General features: G+C 36.4%; 1 protein-coding gene across 3 annotated transcripts in view; it reads left to right on the top strand.

Moving 5' to 3' along the window:
- Window positions 1–1676: 1676 nt before the first annotated feature.
- PNISR (PNN interacting serine and arginine rich protein) overlaps window positions 1677–22108 on the top strand; it is a 39838-nt gene continuing 19406 nt past the window's right edge. Inside the window, exons 1-3 of one of the 3 annotated variants that reach the window (XM_027855161.1) lie at window positions 1677–2273; window positions 17104–17182; window positions 18992–19102. In XM_027855161.1, coding sequence (XP_027710962.1) covers window positions 19015–19102 — 88 coding nt within the window. In that variant the 5' untranslated portion in view covers window positions 1677–2273; window positions 17104–17182; window positions 18992–19014. Of the gene's footprint in view, window positions 2274–17103; window positions 17183–18987; window positions 19103–22108 lie in introns of all 3 variants that reach the window. The other 2 variants (XM_027855151.1, XM_027855170.1) reach the window with 2 other exon arrangements.

Below are 22108 nucleotides of genomic sequence, written 5' to 3'. Positions count from 1 at the left end.
CAATAACACAGAAGGTAGGAGAGGTGAGGGTTTATGGGGAAAGATCATGAACTCAGTTTTGGACATGTTGAGTTTAACATCTACTGGACGTTCTGTTTGAGATGTCTGAAAGGCAGATGGAGATGTGGGATTGCAGCTCAGTAGAAAGATTAGGGTAGGATAGGTAGATTTGAGAATCATTAGCATGAAGATGGTAATTAAATCCATGAGAGCTGATGAGATCACCAAGTGAAGTAGTATAGAGGGAAAAGTGGGTCCAGGACAGCACCCACTGGGACATCTATGGTTAGAGGGCATGGTGAAGTGCAGAGATTTTGATGTGTCCTGTTTTTGACTTGGGCCAGGTTGCCTTTCCTTAAGCAGCGTGGTGGCCCCTTGCTCCTGGGAGGTTATTATAATCATTCTGGATTTAGTGCAGATTGGGAGTATTTTAGTTCTAATATAGTTTAGAACTCCCAAGTTTAAGCAATCACTAGCCTCAGACTCTCTAGTAATAGGACTCATAGGTATGTGCCACCAGGTTTCCCACTTCCATCCCTGTGCCCCACCTCCAACTGGCTTGTAATGCTTCCACCTAATGCTCTGTGAGAATCTCCAAAAATCTAATTCATGCCTCATTTCACATTGAGATTATTATTTTCTTCTTTATTTCACATAATTAAAAACCCCCCCACAAAACTTACATTATAGATTAGAATATCTTTACTACAAGAAGGAATTGAAAAAGACATTTTTAGGAGTAGATGTACCACTCAGGTTTGGCTGTTTCAGATATGGTACATTCTACACTTCTTCTCTATTTTGATTGTGAGTGGATTTCACTTTTCAGAGTACAGTATGTTATAATGTAAAGATTAAAATAGATATTCTTGCCAACGAATATAAGCAATCTCCAACTGGAGTAATCAATTGTTGTTCTTTCCCTTCAGATACTTGTGGTTCTCCCAAAGTTTTTTTCTTTCGGATTCCAGATATTCAGCGAACAAATCCAAAATACACTAGAGGCTGCTTTTTTTCTCTTTGCAGTGAACCGAACTAGACTTGGGATTGTAGATTTAGAGATAGGCTCTTAAGGGCCATCTAATGCCCCTCTCATTTGACCAAAAAATAGCTGAGGTTGAGAAGTTAAGTGACTTGTTCCAAGTCACACAGAGCTGGGATTCACATCCCAATTCTCTAATTCCATATCCAGTTTTTTTCACTGTTCCAGACTGCGTTTGCTAGGGGGTGCAGAACATGAAGCTTCCCAATTTGAACGCTGCACAGGAAGCCAAGTAGCTCAAATTAAAGCACTATGTAGTCAAACCACTCTTCTTTATTAATTACAAAGTCCATTGCGTTTAAAGCATCCAAGGCCAGTCTGGGGCTGGCGGTAAGGCGCCGCACTAACTGGACTGACCAGGCTAGACGCTTCCCCCTTTCTCACGGGGCTCTCTCGCTAGGTGGCAGCAGAGCCGAGCGTGCTTCAGGTGGACGCTGACTACACCCAGTTAGGGTTAACTAGGGTCATCGGGCAGCAGCCAAAACCCTAAGCGCTTCTCCCTTCTGGGGTTGGTCTTTCGCCAGGGCCAAGAGCTAGCGGAGGACCGTGCCACAGAGCGGTTCTACAAGAAAGTTGTTCGTGGCAAGTCCACGTGGGGACGAGTCTCCCCTCTCAGATCTTCTTGGGGAGCCCGCTTGTGAGGTATGTTTGACCCAAGCTGTGCGGAGCTCCAGAACCGTAAGGGCTGCTGCCTCAGGGCCAAGCCCGGAGTCAGGAAACAATCGTCGAGGAGCTTCTTAACTTCCTCCCTCCCCTCCCCCTGCCGAAGGAGACTCGCCATAGCAACTCCTCCCCGCTTCCCGCCCTCAGTCGGAAGCACACACGCATTTCACTGGTTGCCCACACTAAAGATGGGAGAGGGGGCCTGTATGAAATGGACCGTCTGTTAAGGGCCGTGGCGAAGACATCCAGAGGAGGTAAGTCCTCAGACATCCCGACCTAGTAATATAAATGACGAAAAAGAGGGCGACAGAACGCAAGCATCCAGCACGGCGGCAAACGGGGCAAATCGAGACCGAGTCACGTGTCAAACCGAGACCGAGTCACGTGTCTTCAGGCCCGGCGGGTTTAACATGGCTAGTGTGACGGGCCGGATGTTGTCAACATTTGCTTCCGGGTGGCGGCGGTCTGGCGCCATCTTGTCTTGCTCGAGAAGAAGTGGAAGGAGTGAAGGGGGTGGAGAAGACGCTGTAGCGACCGCATCGGCGGCGGTGTCCCGGAGCTAGAGTGGGTGAGTGATAGAGAACAACAGTTCTCACACTGGGAGTCGCTATGCCGCTGCCTCCCAATACGGGTCTCGTGGAGCAAGCAGCGAGGCGTTATAAACGGGTTGGTTGTGTGTGTCGCCTGCGGCGGCCGCCAAATGCTTCCCTCCCCATCCCCCTTGTCCCCCAGGGGGAGGTGACTGTGATAGCAGTTAGGCCTAGTTGTAGCAGCAGCGCCCTCTGCGACGGAGATGCATCCCCGCCGGCAGGAATGCTACCTCATCTCTCGGGGCAAGTCCCTCCGATGAGAGGAGGATAATTGTCAGGTTCCGGGCTGGCCGTTGAGCACTGCGCGTGCGCGCTGGGAACACCCTGGTGAGGAGGATGGGGCGGGGGGCGGGGGGCGGGGGGGGGGGGGGGGGGGCGGAGAAGGAGACTCGGCGGCGGCGTACACGCATGTGCTTAGTGTAAGACCCTGGAGCGCTTTTTGCAGTTCTTACTGGAAAGGTGCCTGGCCAACATTCTATTGTAATCAGGTCTCAAGGTATTATTTGTGTTTAATGGGTTGTTATCCTATCTTCCCTGTTACACTGTAAGCTTTTAGATGGTAGAAACTTTGATGTAATGTTGTTTCCTTTGTCCCCGTGGTTTTTTTTCCTGTAACTCTGCTCTCTGGAGGCCTTCAGTATATGCTGACCAGCTTATTGTGTAAGCTGACACTTGCTTTTTGGCATTCTAATAAAAATGATTATTACATTAAGTCCCCCCCCCAAAAAAAAGAAAACCCCACAATCCATACAAAACCATTTTAGCCGAGCATAGACCATTTAATGATAATAGTACTAATGGCTAGCATTTATGTATCGTTTTAAGGTTTGTATGGCACTTTACAATTATCTCGTTTTGTCATCAGAACAATCCTGGTATGTGTTGTTATTTTTCCCATATTACAGATATAGAAACTAAGATTGAGAAGTTGAGTGATTTGCTTAGGGTCACACAGCTAGTAAATATTTGAGGCCAGATTTGGAAGAACTGATTCAAATCCAATAGCTATCTACTGCACCATCTTGAAGCAAAAAAATAAATAAATCTGCTGTTATCCAGTCTTTAGAATAGTAAATTGTGGAGTTTGTTGAGGGAGGAGATAATATAATTATGCTTTAAAAAATAAGCTGTAATCCAAAGCTCTTGAAACTCTATCTTCACTTTTTTATTATTCTATTTGCTATATATATGTCATTGTTATAGTTCAGTTCAGATTTAAACTATTCTGAAACTTAGTCAAGAGTAAACTTGTCACCACATTTCAAGCTGCTATTACCTTTACTAGGCAAACAAAATGGACAGATTAATCACTCTTATGTTAAGGGCCAACCAGCACAGAATTAGAATTTTTTTGTATTTTATTAAAATACTTATTATGTTCAATTACTTTTTCTATGAAATGGCACAGGTTAAAGAAGTTGTGTATTGGGCCTATGAGATTTAGTACTCATTTTTGGGGGGTGAAGTTTGATGTGAGAAGCATTACACTTTGTCTCAGAGTATCGTGAGACACCTATTACAATGAAAAGACCACCAGCTCTGGGAGTCAGAGGACCCAAGTTTAAATCACTGTCTGAAGTACAGGCTACCTGTGGGATCTTGCAGAAGACATTTAAACTTCTTGGGCCTCAGTTTTCTTTTTCATAAGATGAACTAGATGAGCCCTTAGGTTCCTTTTAATTTTATGAAATCTAGTGGTAGGTACTAAGATTTTAATTTTAGTTGATAACTCACTTTTATTAACCTATTATGGTTACAGGGTGCCATACTTCTTTTATTTAATTGATTATAACAACAGCCCTGTAAGAATAGAGCACGTCTTACTACAGGTAATGAAACCGAGGCTTAGAAACGTTGAGACTTTCACAAAGTCCCATAGCTGGTAAGTGATAGAGCCAAGACTAAAATTACTGTCTTCTGCTTCTACATTACTGTGATGTGAACTTCATACTTCTCATGTCTCATTGCAGTTAAAGTTTATTTTTTATGTGGAACTTTTTCTTGGTCTTACTCTTTCTTCATAGTAGAAGGCAAACACTAGTACTGTTTTATCAGTCGAGGATGTATGGGCTCCCTGTTGGGACATTTAATTAGGATTTTTCTCTTTTCCTCCTCAAAGTTAGATTAAATCATTGCCTTTGTTTATATTTTGCTAATGGTAATGATAGACAAATAAATCAATAAATTTAGGGTTCCCTAACTAAATATTGATTAGGCTATTTCTCTAGCCTAAAGAGAAAATGAAATGAGATCATCTTACTGATTGTGAAAAAGGTTCTCTTTACTTCTGAAGCTATGTAATACTGTAATAACCTCATTGTATATGATCTGTTGTTGCTCTTGTTAATTAATTTTCCTATTCCACTGAAGATAGTATTTTCCCAAATTCCACAAGTTTCTCAGGAAAAATGGTTGCTTACTATGAGCTCATCTAATCAGAATAGGGTGACTTCTAGAAAAATTCTGGCCACCTTGGCCATTAAAGTTTTTTGAAGCTAGATTGGCCTTTATACCTATGGGAGTGAGGCTTAAAATAATGAAAAGTTATTGAGAATTCGTTTTCAAATGTGCCTAAAACTAAAGTAGCTGTTTATAGTTTTATGGAGGAAACAAAGTACCATTAGAATGTAATTGTTACATGGCCCCAGAGAACAAATTTGAGAACACACCTCCCCCACTCCTTTGCAGAGATGTGATTGGTTTTACTGAATTTTCTCTCTCATTCTCTCTAATTCTTCATCATAAAGGATGATGCGAACACAAGGGATTCAGGGCAAAATTTAGTCAATGTAAAATATTTAAAAGGCAGTAATTACCATGGAAATTAAAATATTTACTTGGTAACAGTGGATCGACAAATTTTTAGCGTGCCTAACAGAGTTAAGATATTGTCTTAGTTATAGTGGGTGATACCAGAGACATGTAAGACATGGTCCTTACCCTCAAAAAACTTAAAATGTTGTAGACAAGAAATATGAAAAATTATATAAAAGAGTGAGATAGTAGTTCAAGACCAACATTATAAGAAATGACACAAAATGGTGCATGATATGCCAGATGAATGGATCACAAACTAGTAATTGAACCCTTCACTTTAAAACAAAAAGAAAAAGTTTTGTAGAACCCTTGCAATAAAATTAATTAAAAATGACTTTTTGTAATATTACTGATGGTATCACTTAAAGGAGTAGGTGATATTGACTCTTAGAATTCCTTTGATTTGTTTGGAAACAAAATAACAATAACAACTAACATTTATATAGTGCTTACTGCATGCCAGGGACTACATGCTAAATGCTTTACAAATATTATCTCATTTGATCCTCACAACAACCCTGTGAGGTAGGTACTGTTATCCCAATTTATGGATGAAGAAACTGAGGCTCACTGAGATTAAATGACCTGTGCAGGGTCACACAGCTAATTGAGACTGGATTTGAACTCAGGTCTTCCTAACTTCAGTCCTGGCACTCTCTGTTCACTGTGCCACCTACCTACCCTTGGTTTAGAAATATGAAGATCCTTTTATCTCTTCCAAACTCCGACTTAACATTTTCTGTTCATTTAGTGGAACACAAAACAGGGCCTAAGAATCACATTTGATTTCTTTACCAATCACACTTTTAACCTGGCCCCATTAGGAGAAAGGAATGGATAACTAGATGTAGTTTACTCTGTATCAGTGTGGAACTGAATTGGAAGAGATCAGTCTTGTTCATTTTAGGGCCAGGCTTCTGAGTTTTCTGAATGGACCCCTTTGATAATATTTTGAAGCCGTGGACTCCTTAGATTAATGTTTTAAATAATTGAAGGAAATATCAAATGTCATTTAGAGGTTAGTGAAAATAAAGAAGTTTTTTTTCTTATCTATCCAGGTTCAAGGTATCCTCTGAAATTTATCCAGAGTCACCAAGGGGTCTCTGGACCTAAATGAAGAACTTTTTTTTTCCAGATCTACTGCTGTAAGGGACTGATAGCAGTTGAAATAGAGATATGAAAGTCTTAAGAGGATTTCTTCCTTTCATATTTCCTCTCTAATAATGGGGAGTGCCTTTTAATTATTTTAATCATATTCTGTGAACTGACAACCTCAGAGACACAGGATTTGATAGAAAGACTTTTCCCCCCTCATTTTTTAATAGAACTTAGTATTTTAAATCTATACTGTTATGGAAAATCTGAGATGGATGATTGCTAATGATAATGAGACCAGCCAAGATGGTGGAGAATCGGGAAGTACAGCCCAACTGTCAACCACAACCAGTAAACAGAAATCTAGAAAACACACAAGCCTTGAGTTCTGATTTAGAAATCCAAGAAAAAAATTACAGTGACTTATTTTTCCAGCCCAGGATGGCATAGGGTGGGAGACAGAAGGCTTTTTGACATTGGGGTGGGAGTTTAGCCCAGAGCATTTCATTACCACGCAAAGGAATGAGGTCCTTAAGTGAGTCATAATCGTTTTGCTGATGGAGGGTCTTGCCTTGAGGTTGATAGCTGCTAACTCATCAGAATAGTGGTTGCTGAAGGTTGGGGTGGCTGTGGCAATTTCTTAAAATAAGACAGCAATAAAGTTTGCTGTATTAGTTGACTCTCCTTTCACTTGAACACTTAGAGGCCATTGTACGGTTATTAATTGGCCTAATTTCAGTATTGTGTCTTGGGTTATAGGGATGCCAGAGGAGAGGGAAAGAGATAGGAACTGCCAGTTGGTGGAGCAGTCAGTATACAACATTTATTAAGTTTAAGGTCTTATAAATGGACACGGTTTGTGGGGCGCCAAAACAGTTATAACAGCAACATCAAAAATCACTGAGCACAGATTACCATAACAAATGTAATAATAATGAAAAAGTATGAAATATGTTGAGAATTACTAAAATGTGACAGAGAAACATGATATGAGCATGTACTATTGGAAAAATGGTGTTGACAGACTTGCTTAACATAGGGTTGCCACAGACCTTCAATTTGTAAAAATTGCGGTATCTATGAAGTGCAATAAAGTGAAGTGCAATAAAATGAGGTATACCTGGATAGGAAACTGATTAAATTTATAAGAACATGGTCAAAGGATTTGACCAACAGCTTTCAGAAGAAAATATCCAAGCTATCTCAATAGTTGCATGAAAAAAAAGTTCCAAATCACTAATAATTAGAGAAATGCTAATTAAATTGGCTGAGTTTCCACTTCACACAAATCACATAGAAATGGAAGTTAATTCTCTCTGAGGCAACAAGTAATATTAAAAACAAAGTCAAAAGGATTAAAAAAAGAGAGAATATGTATCAAAAGTAACTGACTAGGATGAAGGGAGGGATAATTTAAGAATTTTTGGACTAGCCATGACTGAAAAAAGAGCATAGGTATTACATTTCAAGAAACTATGAAGAAAACTGCCCAGCTGGTTTAGAACCAGAAGGCAAAATGAAAATAGAATCCACTATTCACCTCCTGAAAGAAATCCCCAAAAGAAAACTTCTGGGAATATTTTGTCAAAGAAAAAAGTACTGCATGCATGCAGAAAGAATTCAAGTACCAAGGAACTACACAGTCAGGATCACACAAGATTTATCAGCTGTCACTTTGAAGGATAGAGAACTTGGAATGTGATATTCCAGAGGAGAGCTTATGTAACAGCTTGCAACCAAGAATAACTTACCAGTTTCAATTGAATCTTTTTTTTAATATGCTAAAAAAATTACTTCCCCTCCACTTAATAGCATTTTATTTTTAACAATTACATGTAAAGATAGTTTTCAGCATTCACTTTTATAAAATTTTGAGTTCTAAATTTTTTTCTCCCTCCTTCCCTCCCCCAAGACAGCAAGCAATCTGATATAGGTTATACATGTGCAGTCATATTAAACATATTTCTACATTAGTCATGTTGTGAAAGAAGAATCAGAACAAAAGGGAAAAACCACAGGAAATAAAAAACTAACAAAAAAAGAGAAAATAGTATGCTTTGATCCGCATTCAGATGCCATAGTTCTTCCTCTGTCTGTGGATAGCATTTCCCATCATGAGTCTTTTGGAATTGTCTTAGATCATTGTATTTCTGAGAAGAGCTAAGTCTGTCAAAGTTGATCATCGCATAGTGTTGCTAATGTTGTCCTGGTTCTGCTCACTTCACTCAGTATCAGTTCATGTAAGTCTAGGTTTTTCTGAAATCTGCCTGCTCATCATTTCTTATAGAACAATAGTATTCCATTGCATCATATACCATAACTTGTTCAGCCATTGCCCAATTGATGGGCATTCCCTCAGTTTCCAATTATTGGCCACCACAAAAAGAGCTGCTGTAAATATTGTTGTACATGTGGGACCTTTTCCCTTTTTTATGATCTCTTTGGGATACAGACCTAGTAGTGGTAATGCTGGATCAAAGGGTATGCACAGTTTTATAGCCTTTGAGCATAGGAAACAATTGAATCTTAATGAAATGGAGAAAGAACACTTCCAAGTATTCTTGATTTAAAAAAAAAAAAAAAAAAGACCAGAGCTGAGTAACAACAATGAAATAGAAATACAAGAGGAATAGAAGTATAAAAAGAGAAATATGAGTGAGCAATTATATGGGATTAAACTCGGATGAACTGTTTATATTCTAATATGGGGAGATGTGTCCCCTCAAACCTATCATCATAAATGGTCATAGGGGGAGACACAGGACCCGGAAGTACTTTTATTATGTTTAGATTATCTTAAAAGAAGAATGGAAAGGGAGGGGAAAGGAATACAGTAGGGGAAGGGGATAGGGAGGATGTGGGAAATTATTTCTCATAATTTGGACGTGCAAGTAGGATACCATGCAGACAAGGAGGAAGAGTGGGTTACACTTAAACCTTTCATTTGAATTGTTCAGTGAAGGGAAGACTAGACACAGCTAGATGCAGAAATATATTTCACTCAATAAGGAAACAGAAAAAATTTAAGGGACAGAGGGAAGTAAGAGAGAGAAGATTAAGGAGAAGGGGATTAGTCCTAAGTAAAATAAACTCAACTATGGAGGATGGATCTTGAAAAGGGGTTTCAGAGGAAAGAAGCAAAGAATTAAAACAGGCTCTAGGTGTAAGGAAAAAAAAGATGAGACAATAGGAGAGCAGAATAAGAGCATCAACCTAGAACGCTGGTGTTGAGCACACTCCTTTTACCAGCCCTTTATAAAAAGGAGTGTCAAAGAGAAGGAAAAGTATAAGAGAATGAGATGAAGAGAGAGATGCAATTAACAACCATAAACAGGAATGGGATGAATTAATTCACCCAGAAATGGAATTGGTTAGCATACTGAATTAGAAAGTAGAATCCAACAATATATTGTTTACAAAAAACACACTTAAAACCAAGATTCACTGAGTTAAAATAAAGGCCTGGAGCAAAATCTGTTGTGCTTCAGCTGAAGGATGAAAGGCAAGGATAGCACTCATGATTTCAGGACAAAGCAACAGCAACAGTATGCTTAATTAAAAGAGATAAACAGGGAAACTACATTTTGCTGAAAGGTACCATAGACATTTGGGCAACTAGGTGCCACAGTGGGTACAGACTCCTCTTCCTTAGTTCAAATCTAACCTCAGATACTATTAGCTATGTGACCTTTGAGCAAATCAGTTAACCCTGTTTACCTCAAGGAAAAAAAAAGAAAATATTAAATCTAACCAAAGGTTAGATAAATCTAACAAAAAAAAAACCACAACAATTTAAGGACCTCAGAAGAATTTTAGAAAAGATAGATATGATAAAGTCAGATTATTGAATGGAACTAGAAATGAGTATACATATCTGTAAGCTGTGAATGGTATCATTACAAAAACTGATCATGTCTCAGGGCATTGAACACCTCACAAACACAGAAAAACAAGTATCAACCACATCTTTTACATATAACAATGTAATAAAAATGCTATTCAATAAAGGACCACTGAAGAAACAAATTAATTGGAGACTAATTTAATCCTGTAGATTGGGTGGGCCAAAGAACAAATCACAGAAACAATAATTTGAGGAATAATGACAAGAAACCAGTTTTTTGGGGATGCCACTGAAGTAGTCCTAAGGGGGAAAATGTGTATCTCTAAACATTTTCATTAACAAAAGAGAAAGAACAGATCAGCTAATTGGGTATACAACTAAAAAGCCCTAGAAAACCAACAAATTAAAAAATTATAATTAAACATTAAAAGAGGAATTCTTAAAATCAAGGAAGAAATTAACAAAATTGAAATACAAACCATTTAATTAATACATAAAATTAGAGGATGGGTTTTTTTTTAAGGGGGTCAAGGAGAGTAGTAGTTAACATTTATATAGTACTTATGTGCTTAACACTTAATACTTGTTATCTCATTTGATCCTCACAACAACCTTTGGGAGGTAGGTGGTACTATTATTATCTCTTTTTTACAGATAGGGAAACTGAGGCACACAGAGGTTAAGTGACTTGCCTAGGGTTACACAGCTAGTAAATGTCTGAGGTCAGATTGCCCCATCTCAGAAATTGAACAAGACATAAATGAGCTCTTAAAAGAAAAAAAAAATGACCTAGGGCTAGATAGATCTGTGAGTGACTTCTATCAAATAATTAAAGAATGATCAATTACAATATTATAAAAGCTGTTTGAAAAATTAAAAGGGGGACTTCCTACCAATTTTTTTGTATGGTACAAATAATGGTCTTGATACCTAAACCAGGGAGAGTGAAAACAGAGCAAGAACTTCATAGACCAATATTCCTAAAGAATATTGATGCAAAAATTTATATAAAGTATTATTGAGGAGGTTTCAGCAACATATATCACAGAGATTATACACAGTGACCAGGTGAGATTTATGCCAGGAATTTAGGGTTAGTTCAACATTAGGAAAATTATGAGCATCATTTACCATTTTAATAACATGAACAGCAAAAGATAAGATCATATGAGTATATACAGAAAAGGCTTTTGACAAAATACTGCACCCATTCCTATTAAGAATGCTAGAAAGCATAGGAATAAACAAATCTTTCCTTAATATAAGATATATTTATATAAAACTGTGAGTTAGCATCTATAATGGAGATAAAGTAGAGGCTTTTCTAATAAGTTGATTTAAAGCAGGGATGTCCAATTATCACCATTATTATTTGATATTATGTTAACTATAGCAATAAGAGATACAGGCAAAGAGTAAACACAATTCTCTATGTTTGAAGATGATAATTTAAATAGACAACCCTAGAGTCAACTAAAAATTAATTGAAACCACTAACTTCATCAGTTACAAGATATAAAATAAATTCACATAAGTCATCTGCATTATTTTATATTACCAATTAAACATAGAGAAATTCTATTTTAAATAACTACAGAATATATAAAATTCTTAGAAATCTCTAAGCTGAGATATACCCAGGAACCATAGGACTACAACTATAAGACACTCTTTGCTACACATATAAAGACAACCCTAAGTAAATGTGTGTGTGTGTATGTGTATATATATGTGTGTGTATATATATAGCTCATAGGCAAGCCAAAAAATATAATAAAAAAGTGATTTGCTTATTGCCATGCTAATTAAACTATTAAAGGATTGCTTTCTAGGGCTTGGAAAAAAATTGACAACAGTATTCATCTCTACTAGAGGAACAGGAGGTCTAGAATCTTTACAGAAATAATGAAAAAAAGTGAGAAAGAAGGTGTCCTAGCAATACTGACTCTCAAACTATAATATGAAACAGTAATAATCAAAAGAATTTGGTATTAGTTAAGAAATTCAGTTGATCAGTGGGACAGATTCAGTATACTAAATGCAGAAGCAAATGAGGAGAATAACCCAGTGTTTGATAAATACAAAAATCTCAAATATTTGAGGGTAAGGGATCCCTTTTTGAGAAACACTTCTGGGAAAACTAGAAAACAGTATGACAGAAATTAGATATGGACTAACCTCTTCCAGTGTATACCAAGATAAGTTCCAAATGGGTAGATGACTAAGACATAAAGGGTGACATCATAAACAAATTATGAGAGCTAGAAAAGATTATTTGTCAGATCTATGGATAGGGGAAGAGTGCATAACAGAACAAGGCATAGAGAGAATCACAAAAGGTAAAATGGGTAATTTTGATTATATAACATTAAAAAGCTTTTTCATAACAAAACCAATGCAGTTAAAATGAGAAGAGAAGCAGGTTAATGGGAAACGGTCTTTGCATCATCATTTTTCTGATAAATGTCTCATTTCTAAGAAATATAGGGAACTGATTCAGATTTATTAGAATAAGAGCTGTGCCCCAGTTGATACATGGTCGAAGGATTTGCCAGGCAGTTTTCAGAGTAAGATATCTAGACTATTAATAGTCATATGAAAAAAAAAATGGCCCAAATCACTAACAGAAATGGTAATGAAAACAACTCTACCTCAAGCAAACTAGATTAGCAAAGTTGACCAAAAAAAAGGAAAATGACAAATGCTGAAGGGGCTTTGGGAAAAAATGCATACATTAATGGAGGGTGGTGGTATAGCCATTTTGGAAATCAGTTTGGAACTGTGCCACAAAAGTTACTAAATTCTGTATGCCCATTGACCCAGCATTACCACTAACTCTATACCCCAAAGAGATCAACAAAAGTGGAAAGAATACGATATGTTAAAAAAAAAATTATATCAGCTTTTTGTGGTAGCACAAAACTAGAAATTAATGGTGTATTCATCATTTGGGAAACGACTGAACAAATTGTGATATATGAATATGATGGCATACTATTGTACTATAAGAAATGATGAAGGGGAGCAATATCAGAGAAGCCTGGAAATACCCATTTGGAGTGATTGCAGAGTGAAAGAGGAGCAGAATCAGGAGAGCAGTTTATAGAATAACAACAGTATTCTAAAGGCAAGCAACTTTGTACCACTTAAAAACTCTGATCTAATTGGTGAGCAACAATGATCCCAGAGGACCCATGATGATTCATGCTGCTTTCCCTGATAGGGAAATGGTAGACTAAGGCAGATTGACCTTTTTTTTTTTTTTGACATGACCACAATGAAATTTTGTTTTCCTTCACTCTAAATATTTGCTACAAGGTTTTCATTTTTCCTTTTCAATGCCAGGGAGAGGTGAGAAGAAGAGAAGATAAATTTTTATTAATTGAAAAAAATAAAATTAGAAAACATTCTTGGGGTAGCTAGGTGGCGCAGTGAGTAGAGCACCGACCCTGGATTCAGGAGGACCTGAGTTCAAATTCGGCCTCAGACACATAACACTTACTAGCTGTGTGACCCTGGGCAAGTCACTTAACCCTATTGCCTAGCCAAAAAAAGGAAAAAAAAGGAAAAAAAAAGAAAACATTCTTGATGACCATACAGGATTTCCTAAAAAGCTTCACTCAGTTTTAAATTTGAAGGCTTTTTGGGACACCCTATACTTGTACTACATCACAGGTGGAAAGCACTTTGTAAACTATAAGGTACTATATTAATGTGAGTTATTTTTATAATAATGAGTAAAAGTCCAAGACTGAGAGAATGGGAACTAGTTACAGAATTAAGGTCACAATCCAGATTCCACTTAGTATAGGCTGAGCTCCTTTAGCTCATAGTCTTTTGACTATTTTAGGCTTAAGGAGAATTGGAAGAAAGGAATATTGACTAAGTAGTCATAAAAGTTGTGCCTTAGAAACTTAAGTCTAAGAGGTATCAGAGGAGAACATAATAAATGTTATTAAATGCTACCAAGAGATTGAGTAAAATGATTATTGAAAAGTTTTTTTTTTCTACATGAACCATAAATGTCATTTGCAACTAGTTAACAGTGGAATGAATGAATGAATGAATGTAGCATTTATTAAGCACTTATGTACAAAGCACTGTGCTAAATGCTGTGGTGATACAAATAGAAAATTAAGATAGTTCTTGTTCTCAAGGAGCTTCCATTCTAATCCAGGAGAAAACAGGTTTCATTTACAAGTCAGATAGAAAAGTCACATGGGTAATTGGTGTACTGAGCAGGACACACTTGTAAATTTAATTTGAATTACTAACATTTTCTCACTTTCATAAGTCTAGCCAATCAATAAAACAATAATGTTTTGTAGCATTTGCTGATTTCAGATGCGTAAATGCTCACACTGAAAATTAAACAAGTTAGTGGGAGCTAGCTCCAATCTATCCCAACCATGTTTTTTTAGGGTGCAGCAACAAAGCAGATGTCATTGCCTCTTTTTAAATGTAATTTCCATTGAAGGTATGTTATTGGTTTCTAATGTTGAAACATTTTTCAGCATTAAGGACTTTGGATACAAGAACTTTCTTTTCTGTAGGAGCAGTTGCCAGCCTGCATTTCCATGGAGGTTACTTGGTAGGATGATTACTTAGGCCTCTGTGCTGGAAGCATTGTTATTCCCAAGGCTATAAAAGTTCTAGGTTATTAGGGTTGTGGGCTGTCCCCATCAGGGTCTGAGGAGAGATAGTAATCAAGGTAGTAGTGTTGATTTGATCTGCCTGGCACATGTTGCCTCCTGTCTCTTCTCTCAGGGTACCTTGCTGCTGGATTGCCTGCTATGTGTGTTGACTAACAGTTAGTGAGAATGGCAAGCCCCTTCTCCATAGGAGTTGTTTCCACAAGTGATGGTTAGGAGTACTAGGCTTGAAGCAGAAATGGAAGTAGGGGTTTGGTGTGAGGTGCTGGCCCTCCCAGAGCCCCTGTTGCCTGTATGTTATCCTGTGCAGTTGGTCAGCAGGTATTGGTGGTGAGAGCCATGCATGGTTGTGGGGTGCTGGAAGCAGGTCTGGTGGTTTTGGGTGGGGTAGTCATTGCTATTCCCAAGGCTCTTGAGTTCAAGGTTCAGGGCTTTCCCCATTTGAATTTGAGGGAAAATGATAATCAGTATCGTTATGAATTCGGTGGTGTTTTGGTTTGCCTACCTCGATATTTTGCTGCTTTTGGAACTGGAATGAAAGGAATAGAAATTAGATTATAGTGAGTTAAAGGAGGAGATCTTAAAATATTTGAAGTAGCACTTAGAGAAAATGGTCAGTAGCAAAAGGTATATAAGGTGTGTGTTTATAAGTAGGATTGCTAGATTATTAATTTATTTTTTGTAATTAATAAAAAACTAGTCTTTCACCCTCCTACTTGAAAAAAGAAAAATTGAAATCCTTGTAATATTCGTAAGACAAAACAAATTTCTGCATTAGCCATGTCCACAAAATAGATATCTTAATCTTTACCCCAAGACTCTCTGACAGCATGTTTTAACTTTACTCTGTGTTAGTTCATATTAAGTATTCCCAGATTTTTCTGAAATTATCCCTTGCATCATTTTTTACAGATAGTTTGCTCAACCATTCATCACTCATTGGGCATTCTGTTAATTTCCAGTTCTTTGCCACTACAAAAAGATGTTATAAATATTTTTGTATATGAGTTTTTAATCTTTTATTTCTTTGGGATATAGGCTTAGCGGTGTATCATTGGGTTGAAGGGTGTTGCCTGAGTTAATAATTTTGGGATGTACTTTTAAATTGCTTACCAGAGTGATTATGCCATTTTCACAGCTCTACCAGTAGCGTGTTGTGTGTCTGTTTTTCCATAGCCCTTCCAACATTTTTCATTTTCTTTCCTTTTTTTTTTAAAATTTACCAATATGATAAGTAAGAAATAGAAACTCAGAGTTGCTTTAATTTGGATTTCTCTTATTAATGATTTGGAGCATTTTTTCATATACCCACTGTTAGTAGATTCTTTATAAAGGAAATTAAACGTAGTACCAGCTTTTTAGGATTTTATTTAAGAAACATTACCTTTATTAGGTGATTTGTTTATATACTTAAGACTATGGAAAAAGATGGCTGATAGAGTATTTTTTCTCCTTTCCAGTTCAGTGGGGGGGGCAGGGGGGGTAAGGGGAGTGATAATTTAGTTTTCAAATTTATCATTTATTTATTTTTAGCATTCTTTTAAGACAGGTTTTGAGTTCCAAATTCTCTCCCTTCCATTTCTAAATCCCTTAGTCATTGAGAAGGCAATCAATGTGATGTATCAGTTATACTTGTGAAATCATGTAAAACATATTTCCATATTTTTCATGTTGCAAAAAAAAAGCAAGAAAAATAAAAATTTTTTAAAAATGCTTCAGTCTGCACTCAAACACCCATCAGTTCTTTCTCTGCAGGTGGTTTATCCAGTTCTTAGAAACACACTGTCAGAACAAGTGAGATAAGTAGAACCAGATTGAATAAGCAAATCAATCAATTAACGTATATTTATTAGTTCCCTCTTTTCAAGGAGGGACTGTTTCATTCATAGTATTTGTACCTTTTGGATCATACATGAAAAAAAGTTAATCCATTTATAGGGCCTGAGGCTATTTACTTGAAGTTTATCATATTTTATGTACAGCTTTACATAAAGAAAAATGCAACTCTCTTTGCTTTTTACCCACTTAACTTGTGCTGAAATAGTAAAATATTAAGTCTTTTTTTTAAAAAGATGCTTTTCTTGTCTAATAGTGATGTACTCCTTAAATTATGTGAGTTTGTTCTTTGATTGTAATAATTTAAAAAAGTGTATTTTGAATCATGAGAATGTGGAAAAATTCCATCTTTTAGTTTTTGGTTTATTCCTTTTACTTACCTAATGCTTACTTACATATCAGTGAAAAAAATGTTTTCTCTTCCCCCGCCCCACTTCCAAAATTCAAGTAAAAAAATCAAAAATTTTTATGGTTATTTTGTCAGACTTTTTGGAGGGTACATTTGTCAAATTTGTTTGAGTAATGAGAAAACAATTGTTTGCTAGTTATTTTTTTAAATTTCAGGATGAAAATAAACTTGCTGCTATGATCCTTATGCAACTGTGAAGCAGCCTGAGTTTTAACGGGAAGGCAAACATTTAAGGTCAGTACTAATAGCTGATTTTGTATTTGTATTTGTACTAAATGTTACTTTTCACTTCTCATTGTTACAAAAATAGCTTTACTTTTTAAAGGTATAAGCAAAATTTCTACCTTCGCTAATAATGAGCTCTGATTTCTATAGCACTTTTAGATTTGCAAAGCACTTTACATATATTATTCATTTACTTCATGTTTAATATATATGTATATTATTTATTTTGCTACTCTCTGTGTACATATATGTATGTATGTATGTATGTGTATTTATAGGTAATTAAATGGTACAGTGAATAGAGGGCTGGTCCTGGAGTCAGAAACTCCAGAAACTCTTCCTAAGTTCAAATCTGGCCTCAGACACTTAGTGTGTAACCCTGGGCAAGTCACTTAATCCTTTTTGCCTTAGTTTCCTCATCTACAAAATGACCTGGAAGAGGAAATGGCAAACCATTGCAGTATCATTGCTTAGAAAACCTCAAATGAGGTCATGAAGAGTCGGGCCTGACTGAACAACAGCAACAACTGTGTGTGTGGGGGGGCGGTGTACAATAGGTATTATATCCGTTTTAGAGATGAAACTGAAACCAGCTTAAAGAGTTTGTGATTTGTCCATAGCTACATAACTATGGTAGCCAACAGGGGTGGGATCGAGGATAAGTCAAAGCTACTTTTAGCAGCCTAATCCTTAGCTTGATATAATCAACCAGTTAAAGAGTATCTATGGGTGCTGTTGGTGGGCCTGAGGCATAAGTAGGTGAGAAGAAAAGAGTAGAAAAGTGAGAAAATAAAAGGAAGATGAAGAAAAAGAAAAGATGTCTAGAGATTGGGGGCACCATAATAAATTGGTTTCTATAAAAGAGAAAATATGGCATATGGCGTCACGGAAAGAGAGTTATCTTTAGAGTCAGGAAGACCTGGGTTCAATTACTGAGCGTCTTAGGGCCATAGGCAACTTTTTGGGTATAAACTGCAAAGAAAATGTTGATCTGCTTTGATAAGAGTAAAGTTCTTCGTCTCAGGTTTGCTATACCAATGAAATTACTGGCCTGGTTTAAAAAAAAAATATTGGTCACTGCTTAGTGTCTACTCTTGGTAGGGTCTGCTAATATCTTAGTAGAATGCTCCGTTGGTACTACAAAATAGACATTTTAGTCACTAATGATAGGAGATAAAAGTAGTAATAATTTGAAGTATATTCTTTGGCACAAATTGGAGATCAGGAATCTGCTGTTGGAAACAAGTGTTAGTTCTGATACTGTTGCAGAGAAAGGGAGAAAATATTTTATGCTGATAGTACAAATTCCATCCTGGGTGAGCAAGAAACTTTCACTTCCTTGGGTTAACTGTTTCTGCTTCACCTTTGTCCTTGCTTTAGAAATCTATTATGATATGAAGAGATAAGTGAATTATAGTGGGGGATGGAAGAAATGTTAGAGGAATGATGTAGAAGGTTGGATTTATGAGACTTAGGAAAGTCTTGGTATGAAAAAATTTTGAAAATAATGTTTGTTGTGAATGTTAAAACTGATTTATTCTTGAGAGCATATTGAATCAAATCTAACCTCTCTCTCTCTCTTTCTCTCTTTAAGGTCATTAATCATTCAAACTGTAACATAGCATTACCATGAACATTTCCTTTTCACCTTTTAGCTTGAAAATTCCACTTGCCTCTGGCAACCTGTTGATCAGAATTTTAGAACTCTGATCACATAACGTATCATGTAATAATTCTAGATGTGTTGAACTCAATACATTTCTATTTAAAATTAAATAACTGTTGCTTTTGCTTTTGTATTTGATTTATTGAAGATAGAAAATATAATTTGTAAAGCAAAAATGTGGGACCAAGGAGGACAGCCTTGGCAACAGTGGCCTTTGAATCAGCAACAGTGGATGCAGTCATTTCAGCACCAGCAGGATCCAAGTAAGGAAAAAATTGAACTTTATGTTAAAGATAGTGGGAGGGAGGGGAATGCCCGTCTGAATTTTAATATTTATCATTATAATGCTTTTTGATAACATAGAGCCCCATACATGCACATATGCTTATTATTTTTGTGAGCTTAAGATTTCCCACTTTCATGTAACAGCCCTTCATATATTTAAGGAAAACTAACATCCCTTTTAAATCCTTATTTTCCAGGCCAAACACCCCTAGTTCCTTCAGCAGATCCTCTTATGACATGATCTTGAGTCCTTTTTCATCTTTATTGCTCTCCTCTGGCTGTTCACCATCTAAACCATTTGCTTCCTAAAATATGTTACCCAGAGATGTGATCTGATTAATGATCCTAGATCCTTTGCCCTCATAATACAGCCTAAACTTACATTAGCATTTTTTTGTTGACATGTCACATGACTGACTTGTATTGAGCTTGTACTCCACTAAAACCCCTGCATCTTTTTCACTGTGCTGTTGCCAAGCCATTCCTCCTTCATTTTGTACTTTTGATGTTTGTTATTTTAACCTAAGGATAAGACTACAGTTATTCCTATTAAATTTCATCTTTAATATAATGTTCTTGTCTGTCAAGAACTTTTTGAATCCTAATTGATCCAATGTGCTTCCTATTTCTTGTAGCTTTGTAGTCAGCTGCAACTTTGACAAGCGTATATTCTGTGCCTTGATACATGTTAAATAGCAATATGGCCAAACATGGATGCTTGAAGCAATCTCCTGGAGACCTTCTTCCAAGTTTTCATCAAACTATGAATGGCTAGGCCTAGTGTCAGGCCATTCATCCATTTCTGAATCTACACGTACTAGCATCTAGCCCCTATCTCTGTTTTGTCCCCCATGCCGTGAGTGATTGTCAGATGTTTTACTAACATCTAGATAAACTATATTTGCAGACTAGGAATCTGGACAAAAGAGGAAAATAAGATTAGTCTAGAATGACCTGTTTTTGATGTCTCCTTTCTGACTCTTTCTGATCACTCCTTCCTTTTGTGCATGTTCACTACTCAGCCTTTAACGGTATATTCTAGAATTTTTCCTGGAATCAAAGTTAAGCTCATTATCTTAAAGTTTGCAGCCAATAGGTGGTTCCCTTTTTTGGAACTGAGGACATTTGCCCTTTTCCTCTATTGTAGTGCTTCTTGTGTTCTTTATAGCCTTCCAAAGATAAATGACAGTGCCTGAACTATCATATTTGCTTGTACTTTCTCTACCCAAGAATGTAGTTGGCTATTCTCAAAATAAAGTTTAGAGAATTATATTTTAAGGATTCTGATTACTTGGGGTTTGGTTCATTGGGATTTTAAATATCAGTATTTGACAAGAGTTACTAAGAATTTTAAAGTCATATTTTTGGGATGCCTTTAACACAATATGATATTAAGGCATTTTAGTCTGAATAGAAATATTGTTAATCTTTAAAGTAATCTAAGTGAAAAGAGATAATTTGAAAGTATAGCCACATGTGAATTATAAATGAAATTGTGCCATGTAGTTGTAAAATAGAGTGGTATATTCATAACTTTTTCCTCTGCTAACATCTCAACATTTGCTAAGCTGCTTTTAGTTAAAGTGAGGAAGTGTTGAAAGTGTGATGTGCTGAATACAGATTGAAGCATACTTTTTTTACTTTATCTTTCTTGAGCTTTATTTGTCTATGTCATGACCAATATGGAAATATGTTTTGTGTGAATACACATGTGTAACCTATATAGAATTGCTTGGGAGAGAATTTGGAGCTCAAAAGTTTTAAAAACAAATGTTAAAAATTGTTTTTACATTTAATTGGGGAAAAATAAAATACCAAACAAATGGAGAGAGAGAAAAAAGTTCTCCACGATCAATAGAAGAAACAAACTTAGTGAATAAATAATGATAATATAAAAAAGTATGACATAGCTATTTATTAAACAAAAATTATTATATTTTTTAATAAACATAATAAACACATTTTTAAGTGTCTACCCTGGGCAGAATCCTGAGGTAGGTTCGGGGGTAGATACAACATTTAGATAAACCTTATTGAACTTCTGGTCTGTTAGGGGAATAAGAATGGGGGCTAGACCTATAATTTCATTGGTGGAAGGAGATCTCAATGAGGAGGTTCCTCTGCCAGTGCAGGTACCTTTTTTGGAATTTAGAGTCATGACTTTGAGGTAGTCTAATGATTCTTAAATAATTTCTCCTTTATCCGTTGCCTTGTAAGTTTTTGATATGGGCTACCTTAACATTTTCTTCTATTTTTTTTTCAGTCTTTTGACTTTACTTTAATATTAATTGTTGTTTCTTGGTATCATTAATTTTTTTTGGTTCTTTCTAATTTTCAAGAAGTCTGTTTCTTGTATAAAGTTCAACTTTTGTCTGACTCAGTTACCTAGTCTGTAAAATGGAGTTATAAAAACACCACTTAAATCTTAGGTTTGTTGTGAGGATAAAATGAGATAATATCATGTTTGTAAAGAACTTTACAAACTTTAAAGCACTATATAGATGATAGCTATTATTCTATTGTTGATAATACTGGTAGTAATCTTGTGCTAAGCTGTTAATTCTCTTTCCCAGACTTTCTTTTATAGCTCACATTTCTTTTCAGATTTTTTCCTCTAATACTCTCATTTATAAAATCTTTTTAAACTTAAAAAAAAAAAAGCAAACAATACCCCCTTGTTTCATTTCTTCCAAGAATTCTAGTTGAAATCATGTCCAAAACCTTCTCTTCTGGATTTGCATTTTGTGTGTCCCTGTCACATAATAACTCTTTATGCTGGGGGTTCTTTTTTGTTGTTATTTACTCATTCAACCTAACTTTTCATATTGGGACTTTATGTTAGAGCTGGGCTCTGCACACTTCTAAAGAGAAAAATCTCAATACTTGGCTCTGTTTTATATTCTCTTAGGTCTTGCTGATGTTTTCTCTAGGTGTTAAGCATTGTGTTCTTCAAGGATCTCATGAACACATCAGACTGGGGGTGG

Source organism: Vombatus ursinus, unplaced genomic scaffold (genome assembly GCF_900497805.2).
Source record: "Vombatus ursinus unplaced genomic scaffold, bare-nosed wombat genome assembly UNPS02000582.1, whole genome shotgun sequence".
Lineage (NCBI taxonomy): Eukaryota > Metazoa > Chordata > Mammalia > Diprotodontia > Vombatidae > Vombatus > Vombatus ursinus.
The sequence above is the reverse complement of the archived record's forward strand: the minus strand, read 5'-3'. Positions and strand labels throughout refer to the sequence as shown.